General features: G+C 45.2%; 1 protein-coding gene across 5 annotated transcripts in view; it reads right to left on the reverse strand.

Annotated features, from left to right (window-relative positions):
• Nucleotides 1-14144, reverse strand: part of LOC100117794 (tyrosine-protein kinase Btk29A) — a 72365-nt gene that overhangs the window by 42360 nt on the left and 15861 nt on the right. For 4 of the 5 annotated variants that reach the window (XM_008205221.4, XM_003425609.5, XM_001601888.6 and 1 more), the window contains one exon: nucleotides 7826-8125. In XM_008205221.4, coding sequence (XP_008203443.1) covers nucleotides 7826-8125 — 300 coding nt within the window. Of the gene's footprint in view, nucleotides 1-5017; nucleotides 5323-7825; nucleotides 8126-14144 lie in introns of those variants that run through there. The other variant, XM_008205222.4, reaches the window with a different exon arrangement.

Here is a 14144-nt window from a genome sequence, read left to right on the forward strand (position 1 = left end):
ACACACACACACACACACACACACACATACTCGTTAGCTTCCACTGTCCATACAGTAAATTTCAACGGTGTGTAAGCCGCGCGAATTTTGAATGGGTAGAGAACCTTTTCGATTCGCCGGAGTGGACGAGTTTTACGCTCTGTCGATACGCTGATGTTTTGTTCGAAACGTCATTGTTCTATCGCCGACACGCTACTGTATACGTGTGTAGTGTCCGCCCGTTTATTATCGTATAAAAGATTATACGCGCGTTGCGAATTATGCTTTCGTACTAGCATACGCTCCTCTCTCTACATCCTCTGAAATATGCTTCGCGCACACGCGAGTGTGTAGCTATTTTTTATACCGGCGCTTCCCTCCGCCTGTTTTTACCATAATAACAATCTCACCCCGTGCATGCAGCAGCAGCAGCGGTGCAGTTTCCCTCTCGCGAAATCTCGGAATGAAAAAGTACAGCAGAAAAAGTGTCGCTCGGCCGCACGTTGTTTCCCAACGAATAACAGGGAAAAATTAGAGTTATTAAGTCCATTTTTATAGACGTGGCATTTTTTCGGCGATATTCGTCTCCGGGAAATGTGGTGGCCGCGGCTTGGAGCGTAGGAATTTTTTTTTTTTTTCGTCAATTAAAAAGTCATTCGACGCGAATTTCGACGGCTTTATAGGATTGTAATGGTATACGAGATCCGATATTCTAACTTTCTCACCTGCACCGAACGGGTGTACCATACCGGGAGAAATTAACGAACTGAGGTCTGTCCAATTGTGTCTCCTGCAAAAGGATAGGGCGCGCAAAAGGCATTAAAAAATACAATTAGCTCTGTAAAATGTCTTCTCCGCATTGTTAGCTAGCTCGAGAACGACGTTCCAGCTTCGAATGAGCTTACAGCTGTTTTCACGCAAGTATCTTATTAAGAGACAATATCTGTTCTCCGAAAGGATTGCGCAAGAGGCTCGCGCGCCGGTGCAAAAACAATGCGAAAAGAAGAAGAGCGCCGTTGTTTTTCACTGCTTATTCTTTCTCTCTTCGTTCGTCATCGACGCGAATTTCATTTCAAGGCTTTTATTATTACGCGCGTATTACACGAAATATCAAGGCACGAAGCTTTTAATAAATCAGATTTAATCCCCGCAATATGTAACGTATCATAATGCACATATCGCGCACAATAATGGCACACACCGCGCGCGGGCGTTCACGTCAGCGTAAAACGCAGAAACGCACGTCCGCGCATATAGAAAACCGCCTTCAGCTGCAGCAGACCGGCATATATCCGAACGAAGTACAATAGACGCGGGTTAATAAGCAAGCGATGTGTATACAAACATACATGCCACCCAGGATATTCCCGTTGCATTAAGAACTGATTTACCGGCTCTTTATATAACTCGGCGACCATCGCAGATATCCGAGGCGGGGATGTGAGTCGCGTGACAAAGTAATCCGGTGAGAGGATAAAAATGACAGAGACGAATAGGCGGGGTATACATCTCTCTGGTGCGAGGAAAAGAGCTGTTCTGCTGCAGAGGGAAAGAGCTACCGCGCGTGGGCGCGTCGAGCGCGTTTGCGTAAACAACGGCGTTGCAGTAGTAGTGCGCGAGAACTAATTGCGAGTTCGACGATCCTATTTGAAATTCATAGAAAGCTGGAATGCTGTTGGTTACAACTTTCTCGTAAGTAAGATGTAATGGGCTCTTATAATAATGCCCTCGAAGTGGGTTATCTCTATACGTACATATATAACGGAAAGGAAGACAAATGTTCTCGGCGCAGATGTCCACGCGCGAAAATCCCGCCTCTGGCATTATTTCGCGGCGTCCGTGACTCGGTTGTTGAAGAATTGTATTACACGCCGAGAGAGAGAGAGATCATTCTCAGTTCTTCTGATGATGAGATGTACTATAATATATTCACGAAGCGTATACTCGAAGCAAGCAATCGACTCTCGGATTTTCGCGCCTTTACAAGCTGCTGCGAAAAATTGCTTCTTCTATAATCGCAAAATGCGATCTTCGTATAAAATTGAGTTGCCGCAAAAGTTCAACGAATATATAACCCTCGACTGTTTGTTGTACCGCTCGCTCGAGCGTGTACATGAATTATTATACAATTTCCCCAATAATAAAAGAGAAGAGCGAAAATCCGCTCAAAGCGGAGCCGTATGCTCTAAATGCTCTTATCTCCGTGATACAGCGGCTCTGGAGAAGCAGCAACGGCGGCGACATCAAAAGAATAAGGAAATCGAGTAAAAAGCCGCCGCCGCCGCCGCCGCGCGCGGAAAAATCCGGGAGACGCATCAGTCGCCGACGGACAGAGGGATCCCGAAAGAACAGAGAGTATACGTATATACATACATCCTGCGCATCAGGGATATATAACCGAAAGGGGAAGAGGGAGTAGATGCATGCGCGCGACGCCGACGACGGCAGCAGCAGGAGCCAAGATGGGCGGAGGCGGCTTTCTGCGCCTGCTCGACGGAACGTCGATCATATATAGCCGTAGGTGCGATATGCGCGCACGTCCTTCTTCCCCCTCCACCAGCGCTGCATCTCTCCGCAGTCGTTTCCTTGCTGCACACGCGAGCGCACTTTATACCTTCTTTCCTCTTACTCGTCGAGATGCATGAAATCCTCGGTTTCCTATAGACGTCGTCTCCGTGCACATAGCTATATGACACAGCAGCCGTATGCAATGTTGCATTTATATACATACGCGAGGCGGGGGATACGTGCACAAGTATTACTCGTCGGTCGCTATGGGTCCCACATTGACCTCGATTTTCGAGGGCTCCAGGCGAGGACGCCATTCGACGCGCGATATACTGTACGGATATGCCAGTAGGATTATACATGTAGTTGTGCTGCGTTATGCTCGTCGATGTATAGTATATTGTACAGTAGGGAAAGCTGCTGCTGCTACTGCTGCTGCTCCGTCTCCCCGGGCAGTTTTCCGGTACCGGCGGGAAGACGCTTCCCATCCTATATGGATTGGGTGGTTTTTTATGTACAGCACTGCCGTGTACACGCATACGAGAGATTTGAATTTTTGCCGGATAATTTTATCCGCTGAAGATTTGTTTGTATAAGCGTGAAAAAATTAATAATCTCACTAAAGATAAATGAGAAGTTATAAAAGTGATGATAGCATGAGCGACCTTCAAAGGCTGCTTCAAAATCGGCGATACACCGCCGTATAAGTACTCCGCGCACAGACAAGCGATGTGGGAAACGAAGAAGTACCCCTGCGCCATCTATCTACTGCTATGACACTACCGTAATTAGTACACTTTTTCCTCGGCCGTCGCGCATATTAAAGGATTTTGTCAGTATAGAGCAAACGCGTGTTTCTGTGTACGTGTACACGGGCAAGCCACTACACTCGTTCCTTTTTACGCGAGCGAGTGGGCGAGAAATTTCGAGATGAAATGCTTGGCCGGGGATGAAAGGGTACGCGTGTACCCGCGCATCTCTTTCCTACTCTTTTTCGAACACGACGACGACGACGTCTTTGATCGAGCTACTGCTGCTGCTCGACTTTCGCAGATGGGATATATCGATTATGCAATCACTTTTAATACACAGTCGCTTATACAGCCGCGAATTCGGAAGATCGTTATAACGCGCTTCCTATAGAGGGATTTAATGCCTGTTTTCGAAAATGTATTCGATGAGCAAACCCTGACCCATTTCAGCGATTCGCTGTTAGCAGCTCGGCTTCAAAGCTCGCGCGGCTTTAAAATATGTCAAGCTCGACCTTTTTACTCGCGGACTTTTAGCGCGTCTAATGTGCGCTGAAAATTCGCAGCATCGGCGATTACTACCTCGGGAGAGTCTTATAACGAGTTGAATAACATTGGCCTTATATAGAATGGACTAATCAGAGCGCGGTATAAACGCGCGCGCGCGCGCGTTTTGCGATCATGAATTTTCATCCGACTTTCTCATTGTTAAAACGCGGCGGCGCTTCAATCTCTATATAATGTATCGATTTCTTATAGCTACTCAATTAATCAAGCTGCGAAAAAGCACTTTTCATTTGTAAGCTGAGGCTCTCTTTGAATTGACTTTCTAGTGCGCTGATACGCGGATGCTTCGTTCATTTAATACTTTGTTCACTCGCGACTCGTTATACTCGCGTCGTGTTGTTTTAGCTTAATGAAGAGTTTTTAATTATACACTGGCGTTACTCTTTGCGCAACGAAAAGGCAAAAGAGTTTGCAAACTGTATCGAAAGTCGACTCTTTCCAGGCTTTTACAAATTTAATTAAAAAAGATTTAATCTCGAACGACGAATACACAAGGCGACAAAAAGAGAGCATTGATAAATAGCCTTTGTACAAGAGTCGCGAGACGAGATGAAGAAAAACGTCACGTGAAAGACGAGTACGACGGTAATAATAATAGTCTCCGTCATAGTGACAAATTCTTTCGTAACCCGCGTGTCCCGCGCCGTGTCACGTGACTCGTAGTGATACAATCGTATTTGTACACATCTCCGCTGCATTCATCCCGTTCTACAGCTTGCACTACACACATGCTACATTGTTTTGGATTCTCCGAGAGTATAACGTTTGGCAAGACAATACAAGGATGTCAAGTACCCGACGTACGAACGACAAATGCGCTGTTTAAAGCATAACGCGCGCGTAATAACATCGGCGCGTAATAATATCTCTCCGACAAGCTGATTTTTCAAAGCGTGTGCCGAGAGCTCATGCATACCGATTCGATCGAGTGAGAAATCGACGAGCTTTTCAATACAGCAGCCTCGTAATAATAAAATACACGTTCTCTCTCTCTCTCTCTCTCTCTCCCTCTCTCAGGACCGAGATAAGGCGCTACAATATACATCAAGCCTGCGAGAAAGGGGCCGCTTAAATCTCGGTCGGTAGCAGCTGCTGCTGCAGAGAGCTCTCGGCGGCGTCTCCGAAAAGCAGCGCATATAGGTACACGTACTCTATATACAGCATAGCCCGAACCGGTGTATGCAAATATAAGTGTGTGTGTTACATGCCCGTACCTGATGGTAGATTGAGGGGGAAATTCCTGAGCGACCATCGGCAGCTGAAGAGCTTCATATCTCGTCCATCGGGTAGTCGGTCCTTCATCCCCAGAGTCCACTTAACGGACGACGCGAGGAGCGAGCTCATCTCGCGCAATAGCTCCTTTTCAGCTCCTGCACCGATGCACTGACACTGACTCTTTCTCGATTCAATTCTAAAGGATATTCGTGAAAACACTGAAAAAACTCGGATAGTGCGCGCGTCTTTGGAAACTTGGCCGCGCGGGAGGATCGCTACAAGGCGCACACGGGGCCGCAGCGGCCGAGCAAGTGTGTCGCGAGTCTTCTGGGCCTCTCTTGAGCGCGCGAGATCTCCGGAGAGTGTTTCGCCGGCTCTTTTACTCCTTCGCTGCTGCGGAGACTTATCCCCACCGCGCGTAGCAGCTGCTTTTGGCACTGCATCACAGCGCGACGCGCCTGTACGTAACATGGACTACCTTTGGTTTCGCTTCTGCTCTCCAAGCCTTTCTCTCTCTCTCTCTCTCTCTCTCTCTCTCTCTCTCTCTCTCTCTCTCTCGATATGGTGCAGCTTATTTTCTGGGTTTCGATTTCGCGCGATTTGCATTGCTCTGTGTTTTGACTCGCACTTTTTCCTCTCTCTGGTGAGTAACGCGATTTCGATGAAAAAACCGGTGTATTGCATTTACTGGGCTTTATTTCTTCTTTTGTGCGGCTGAGACCTGTTTTTTTGTTCTCGAAAAATTTTGTACGTCGTTCGCTGTATCGGAACTAACACAATGACACGGTTGCCTCTTTTTTTCATTCTGATTGTTTACTGCAGATATTGGGGTTTATTGTTCGAGCAACGTCAAAAGAGGCTAACTGTTTTTTGTCCTCGTTTCGCGAGTTTGAAGCTTTCAATTTTTGATTGTCGGGTGGTTATTCATTTTGGAATGAGCTTTCAAGTTGATGATGCAGAACGCGAAATTGCACAGCGAGACTTCGATGACGAATATGAAGAAATGAATTTTCCTTTTTTTAAAGAAAGTGAAACATTTTTTTTAATGAGTTCTCGTATCGTTAAAGCGGCGATACTGCGTTATTCTGCATACGTCTATTAAATGAGCTCTATTCTAAGTAAAGGCTTTATATAATGTATATATATTCCTCCAAGTAAATTAATACTGTCTTTAAAGCGGAATACAGCTTCACTAAAATATAGCTACGATGATTAAGACTGGCGCATACAGTATTCTACTTTACTGTAAGCAACTCAAAAGTCCCCTCACTAATTACTCCGAAACCCCAGGCGCAGACCTTCTTTGTTCTTGCTAAAGGTATCAAACGAAAAGTGGGTCACTTGTCATCCACAGAGAACCAATCCTACACGAACCTCATTAAATTAACCAACGTTTGCCTGTATCTTCCGCGACGATGTACCAAAAGCACGCATTTAAGCGATGAGTCGTCCACGCATGCACGGCAATTACATTCAGCTTGTTTTTCCGTGAGTTTCATGTTGTTTTTTTTTTCTCATTTTGCAATCTAAACGAGCCAATGAAGTACGAGCTCAAAGTGTGTGTTTTACACGCAGAATATCACACTTTATCAACTGAATCAATATCGTTTTCAGTTTTATGCTATGTGCTTCAATACAACGAATTAGCTGTACTTTCCACTTGTTTTGGCAATGTTATCCGCACAAAGGAAAGTTTTTATAAATAAATCTAATTTCCAGCAAAAATAATTCATAAAATTAATTATTTCAGTATAGCGCGCGCTGACGGATTCAATCAATCAGCAAATGAATTTATTATAAATGAAATTCCTGACGTTCTTTCAATCAGTAAACCGTTTGTTAATCTGCACGCGCTTGATTAAAATCACTAATCATCTCTTTCATCTATTCTAATTCGGTGGATTTCCATTTTCGAATATACACGCTGCGAGCATTCGGTATACGCAATATCTAAACGTTATATGCAATATTGATGAATAGTTTTGGATTATCCCACATATATGCGTATCCATAATCCATAGACGAAATCGTTCTACAGCACAATATAATAATGATGCCAAATAAAGTTAAAAAGATGGAGAAAGTGGTCGGGAAAAATGAATGGTGGATGCACACGCCGCCGAGATTTCCTGCGCGTGTGACTAGATCGTTATATACGCGGGAGAAGAGAGAACGATGCCAATTTCAGGGCAGGTTCCAGATACGGAATGCATAGTAAGCACTCCGCCCTGAGAAATCGCTCTTTCGAGATCCGACGTCAAGGATCTTCCTAAGAAGTATACCGCCTGATAAATATTGGAAATTCAATCGTTCGATGTCGATATGACAACAAAAAACGAACAATGTTCGATAAAATATCGCTGCAGAGTTAATTTCCAGACGTGCTTTAGAAACCGAATATAAAAATGTTCTAAATTATACATAAATACCCTGATTTTTCATGGCTAGATCAAAGAGATGAAAAACGTTAGATCAAGTCCGCACATATATATATTTTATTTTCAAAGTTGCCGCGCAAACTTGTCCGAAGTTCTTGTTGGCAAGCTTTTTATTTTCCTCCACTTTTCGAACTGCGTATATGAATCATACAGTAAGTATAAAAAGTTGGAATCGTTCAGGCGTAAAACTGCTCCTACTCCTACGGAATTATTAAAAGAACAACGAGATCGACTGATCTAAATACATCAAGGGGCCATCGATAGCAAGCTCGGGTCGTCTGACCACACCCAGCCCTTTTCTACTCGACCGAGTAAGTCACCGCATCGTATACTTAAAGAAATGATCTTCTAAACAAATAAAAAACTCACCGTTATTGGAGCGTGCCTGCGACTGAACAACAGGGTTGTTGTTGGTCTCGGAGCAAGTGGTCGTGGCGGTGCTTCCAGTGGTGGCGTTGGACGACTGGAGTTGCCTCTCGGCGCTGTTGGACGAGGTTATGCTCGGAGCGGCACCACCACCAGCGCTGGGCTTCGACGAGGAGGTCGACCAGGAGCTGCAGGTGTCGCAGCCCTCGGCGGAGCGCGTCGACATGCGGCAGCAGGACCAACGCTTGCCGCTCCAGAAACCCGCGTGGTAACGTCCGCTGAGTCCCGGGTTCTCGCTGCACACTAAGCACAACAGAGAGGACAGTCGGTTAATTGCGTTTTGGCCAGAAATGATGAATCGATTGACATTAGTTGGTAACATATTGAATTTCAGTGAGTGAATTCGATCTGTCGTTTAAAGGTCGGAAATTGAATCCCGGAGAGCGTTATATGCGCGTACATTTTATCGATGAATAATGCAGATGGAAATCGAAAATTAGATACATACAATATTCGAAAAGTAAGTTTCCGAGGGGCCGAGACAAGCTCTCTTGGAGAGGGGGTGAAGTCATAAAAATGTAAAAACGACGGAAGAGTGGCCTAACGCTCACACGAATTATGCAGGCTGGAAAGTTTGAAAGACCCGCGTTCGTATAAGCAATCGTTCACTGCAGGCAGCAAACTTTGCCGATCACATTTTTAAAAGCCTTTTTATCTTTCGTGTTAACGCATACCTATGCGGATACGATCTGGCGATTGTGACCACGAGGCCCTAGCTATAAAACCCTCCGGGGATTTCAAGGGAATTAGTCGCGAGGCGTATCCGCAGGAGTGGAAGCTTGCGCTGCTATCGGCCGGTTGATTGACGCGGGTTGGACCATTGATTTTTAATCGGGCCGAGCGCGGTCATTCGTTCGCCGCTCGCGCCTCGCTTCATCTCACTCTAGAGCTCTATTCCTCCAGCTCTCACTTTGACGGACTGCTGTGGTTCTAGCGCTTCGCTGGCAAAGCTCCTTAATTCGATCTCGCGGGCCGTGCGCGAGCGAAGTTCGTCGAGCCGGGCAAAGTTCGGCGAACGGATTTTTCACGCGACGTGTGTGTGTGTGTGTGATATTGGGAAAGAAGATTTTTCCCGAAGACTCGTTATTGCCGAACTGACACGGAGCGGGTGTATAATGGACTTGTGGAGAACAGAAGAGCTCTCGCGTCCGGTATTTTAAATCGGCGGGTTTCGATGTATTTGCACTTTCTAAAGTCGAATTAGCGAGAGATCATATAGCCGAAATTGATTATTATTTCGCGATTGTTTCAGCTACGCCCAGTTCCATTACGCGCAGAGTCGGGATCTACTATTTTATTGTTTCCCCTCTTATTGTTCCGTCCGTCCGTACAGTCCGTTTCCAACTCCCTCATTGTCCTAGTTTTCGGAGCCGTATGCAAGGGAGAGGACAGGGCAATAAGAAGGAGATACCGTGCAATTCCTGCTCTCTGGATGTTAAGTACTCTGTAATTGCGCCACTTAACAAACCTGCCTACGTATATGCATGCCGTGTGTAACGTTAATTAAAGCCGAGAAAACAGTCGTCAATTGTACACATTCTACACAGGACTTTATAATGATTCGATGACGGACAGAGCAAACAATGAACGGCGTTTCTTTTTTTTTTTTGTCTTTGAGACTTATGCCGTGTAAATAAATACACACGACACGGAAATTTCCGGGAAAATTCGTCGCAAAACAATTCAATTCGGAAAGCAAATGAAATTTTCATTGAATCCAGTCGGCTATTTTCTGTTATTAGCTTTTCTTCCTCATATGCGGGCGCGCGCACACACACACACGATTCATTAAAAATTTCCGCCTACAACGACGACGACGAGTGTGTAATTCGAAAATAATCGGGGCTCGCCGATAATTTCACGCGATCCCATCAATTTCCATCAATCTGGGCTGGTAAACAAGCTGCTGCTGATGCGATAACAAGCCATAAAATCGTCAGAGTCAGCGATAAAATCCAGCCCCTATGTGAATCCACGAAAAAAAAAACCCGCAGTCGCGACTAAATTAATAACCGCGCGCGTGGGGGCGGGAAAGGATATCACATGAATAAATCTCGTAATTCGCGCCTCCTAAATGGAATTGAATTGAAACATTGTTATTTTACAGAAAACCATTAGCCAACCAAGTTTTACGTCGTATTAATTCGCGGCGCTAGATCCATCAGCAAATGAATGTGTGTACTCCCATTATATGCATTCGGTAAACAGCTTAGAAAACTCTGTACACCTCACCTGTGTAATATATTGAATAAAAGTGTGTAAAGAGCTCTCAAGCAGCACTTAAAGAGGCGAATCGGTGAATGGATGCCTCTTTTACAAATCGAGGTGACGGTGCAGCAAACGCTTCAGTAAACTCAAAAAAGCCTGCACCTTCAACGGATCGTAAAACACATAGTTACGAGCAGAAAAATCATCAGTCGCACAGGCTTACCATCATCCACGTGCGATGTTGTTAAACAGAGGTGAACAAGAGCGAGGCGGAGTAGGCGTGCAAGTAAATTCAGCGAGCATAGTGCAACACACTCGACGAAACTACCGTAATGAGCGCCGGCCCCGCTCGTGCAAATGACGAAGGCGAAGCTCCTCTGCATATGCTATACATATACTGCACACACACACACACACACACACACTTCAACAAGCAGACGCCTCCGCTCATGTACTCGGAGGCATTCACATCGACGCCGGAGATCTAGCTCCCTTTCTTCTCCACTACAGCAGTGTGCATATACATATATACATATGCAGGACGAAAAGTGCCTCTTTAGCGCGCGCATAAGCTGAGCCGCCTCCCCGGGGAGGAAAAAAGACTCGGTCTCGCGAAACATCAATTCGACTCAAAAAGCCGCGGCCTCGTTCGTCTCTCGTCGTCGTTTCAGCTGTACTTTGAAGACTTCTCTCGATACCACAGCGAAGCTCGGCCGGTGTTCTAAGATTCGAGTGGTGTTTTTTTTTTTTTTTTTTTTATCAACGCGGTTTTAACAGTTCGGCGATTCGCTCCTTTTTACGACGTACGACGACGAGAGGGGAGACTCGTAAAAAGCGCGCGCAGTGGTTTTCATTTTTTGCCATTCGCCATACCAGCGACCTCCCTTCTATATATTTTTTTATTGTTTTTCCTTCTTATATGCCACTTTACGAGCTCTGAATTTGAGATCAGGCCGCCGTTGGCTTACACACACACACACACACACACACACACACACACACACACACACACACACACACACAGCGAGGACGACGACGAGGAGCGAGCTTTTTTAATCTCGCAAGCGCGCGGAATTTTTTTCCTCCTCGCGCGCAATATCATGGAGTATGGATGACACGTCGGCCGGCTTCGAATCGTAAAATGACTTTTCTCCTATTTTTCCGGGTGAAATCTGACCGATTCGTCGCAGGCCGGAGTGACGATAAATTGTAAAAGAAATATGGTAAATTAATTTTACACGGCTGCTTTCCGCGTAAATATCGCACACGAGCTTTTTAAACGCGTGTACCAATCCAGCGTTTAGTCGATAGTATCGAGTGTACTAATTTTCTCGGTCTATATACGCACTCGTAGTCCATTACAGAATCGATCGACGCTGGAAAAGGCTATCCCGCGCTCGAGGAGCTTTATTAGTCGCTTAATTAACCATCGACAGTATTAAAACTGTTCCGAGGAGCGAAATAAAGGAAAAGCAACGCCAGCAGCAGCAGCAGCAGCTTGCGCGCAAAACGACAAGAGAAAAACAGGGAATAAAAAATACGACGAGAGTAGCCAAGAGACGAGTGGCGAGACGAGCGCGCGAGCCAGCGAAGGGAAAGCCGTTGTATAGATATACACGGAGCCGAGGTGAGACGAGTCCCCGAAAGCTCGCGAAGCCTTGAAAAGGCGCGCATTCGACGTCTCTTCTCGAGGAGGCTCGTGAAAAGCACCGTGGCGTCGAAAAAAAGTTCCTCGAGCTCCGCGCGACCAAGAAGAGGGGGCAAAAATCGAATTTAAAATACCCCCCACTCGCGCCTTCTTTTATTCGGAAGTGTCTGTGCTTGCAGTGCGCCGCCGGTGTATATTTGAGCGCGTGAGTGTAAAAGCTCACCCACACGAGGAAGACTGCAGCAGAGAGAGAGAGAGAGAGAGAGAGAGAGAGAGAGAGAGAGAGAGAGAGAGAGAGCTATCGAGATGCGCGGACGTAGGAGATATCGATTTTTCGAGAGATATTGGCTCGATATCGATGCGGCTCAGCTGTAGTGGTGCGCTGATGTCGGCCGAGTGTCTGCACTCCCTCTTTCCCTCTCTCTCCTTCTATCTCGCGCTCTCCGGGGGATATTTCAAGTGCAGCGCGTCGGCCGATCTTAATCACGTTTCCCGACCGGATGGATAAATCGATAAACTCGCTAAGTAAGCGCTAATCCCGAGGCCGCGGTCGATGCACTCTTATGCACAGCTATTTCGATTATCATCCACGTTTCATTACGGCGTTTTATAACTTTTATGCCTCGTAATCGCGCTAGTGCAATGGAATTTTACAGCGAAAGAGATAAAAGAGCTTGAGCCGTCGATCGATGATGTTTTACAGCTTATGACAACATTAAATTTGCAGAAATTCGTATCACGACGTTTTGTTCAACGCAAAATTTATGATGATTATTGGAGACAATCCAGAAAACGCGTGTTTCTGCGTTCCACTTATGGGGCGATTTAGATACCTTACCCTATTTTAGTTAATATTTCCTATGTGGGCTCAGAAAAAGGAAAAATACCCAAAAATAGGTAGGTATTATATAACACTGCCGATTCCTGCTAAGCTACGAAGTATGGACTCGTATCCGACCCTGAAAATCGCGAAATTCTGGCGCTCACTTATCGGGCGATTTGGGTACCTTGGCACGTTTTTTCTTTAATCTAACCTACATAGGCTTAAAGGGGACGAAAAAATACGAAAAAATAGCTAGGGCAGAACCTCGGGCAGTTGCTGCTAAGAGTCGAAACATCACCTCGTCCGAAACCTCGAAAATCGCGAATTTCGCTGGGATTCGCTTATAGGGCTTTATGGTTTTCGTAAATCACGCTTTTGCATTTTTAAATAGGTTTCAGCTAGACTATATATTCTTTTTGCATTATTTAGTGCTAAAAAAGGCGATTGCACGAGAACAAGATGGACGCGGACAAATTACTTGAAGTTTCACGAAAGAAAAGTTTGAAAAATAACCTATCTGTAGGAGCAAAAATATGACAAAAAAGTCTTGAATTTTCACTTGGTATACATTATTTCGGAGATCATTACGCGCAAGAGAAGTTGTTCGACGAAGAAAAACCACGCGAAGATCAAGAACGATGGAGTTTCGCGCGTGAAACTGCCAACGTGCACATGCGCGATGTACTAAGGCAAACAAACTGCTTGGAATTTCTCACGAAGCTGATTTATTGACCCCAAAGTTCAATCTCTCAAAGATGAAACTACTGGGCGGAAATACAGCCGGATAGATAAGTACTCTATTAATGCCTTACTACTGCAGTGATTGATGACAGCATTAGCAGTTTACACACAGCTAGATTCGTACTTAATTATTTGTGGCGCGTAACGATGATGTCGGTGGCTACTTGCTCGGCGATATATTTTCAAAATAGAAGAGCACGATTAGTCAACCAAAGAACAGCAGCAAGCAAACATACTGCAATTAAAAGAAATGTTACTGCGGAATTGCCCTCCACATCTTCGGAGAGCAAAGCAAGACTGCAATTGATACTAAATTGAATACTCATCTGGCCAATATTGATTGATCGCGTACGCTGCTCACTGCAATTAATCTACTACCACGCAGTAGCGATAAAAATTTAATCGAACATTTTTCGATTCATTGCCTACTTAATTAATGAACTTACTACCAACAAGTAATTAATCGGACATTTTTCCTCGATAATTGCCCTTTAAATATTTAGCTCGACCAAATGGAGCGCGAAAAGGCGCGCGAGCTGCTGCAAGCCTATTATTCGTTTAGCGAGAGGGTGCAATTATCCAGCAAACGAGTGCTTGAAAATCGATAGAATTAACAATTTATGTACCTAGACGCACGTTCGCGAGCAAATAAAACGTTCATCAAATGCAGTGAGTTTCGCGGTAATTGATCTGGATGGCTTTATGCAAATGCCAACGCAAAACATAACGTGTGGCTCTATTTTTCTGCTCTGCGAGCTATCCGAAAGCTTGCAATACTGTTGTAGAGCTTTCAAGCATTTGAGCACTAGTAAAACATTTGAATAATTCTGATTTTTTTTTTT

Source organism: Nasonia vitripennis, chromosome 3, assembly GCF_009193385.2.
Source record: "Nasonia vitripennis strain AsymCx chromosome 3, Nvit_psr_1.1, whole genome shotgun sequence".
Lineage (NCBI taxonomy): Eukaryota > Metazoa > Arthropoda > Insecta > Hymenoptera > Pteromalidae > Nasonia > Nasonia vitripennis.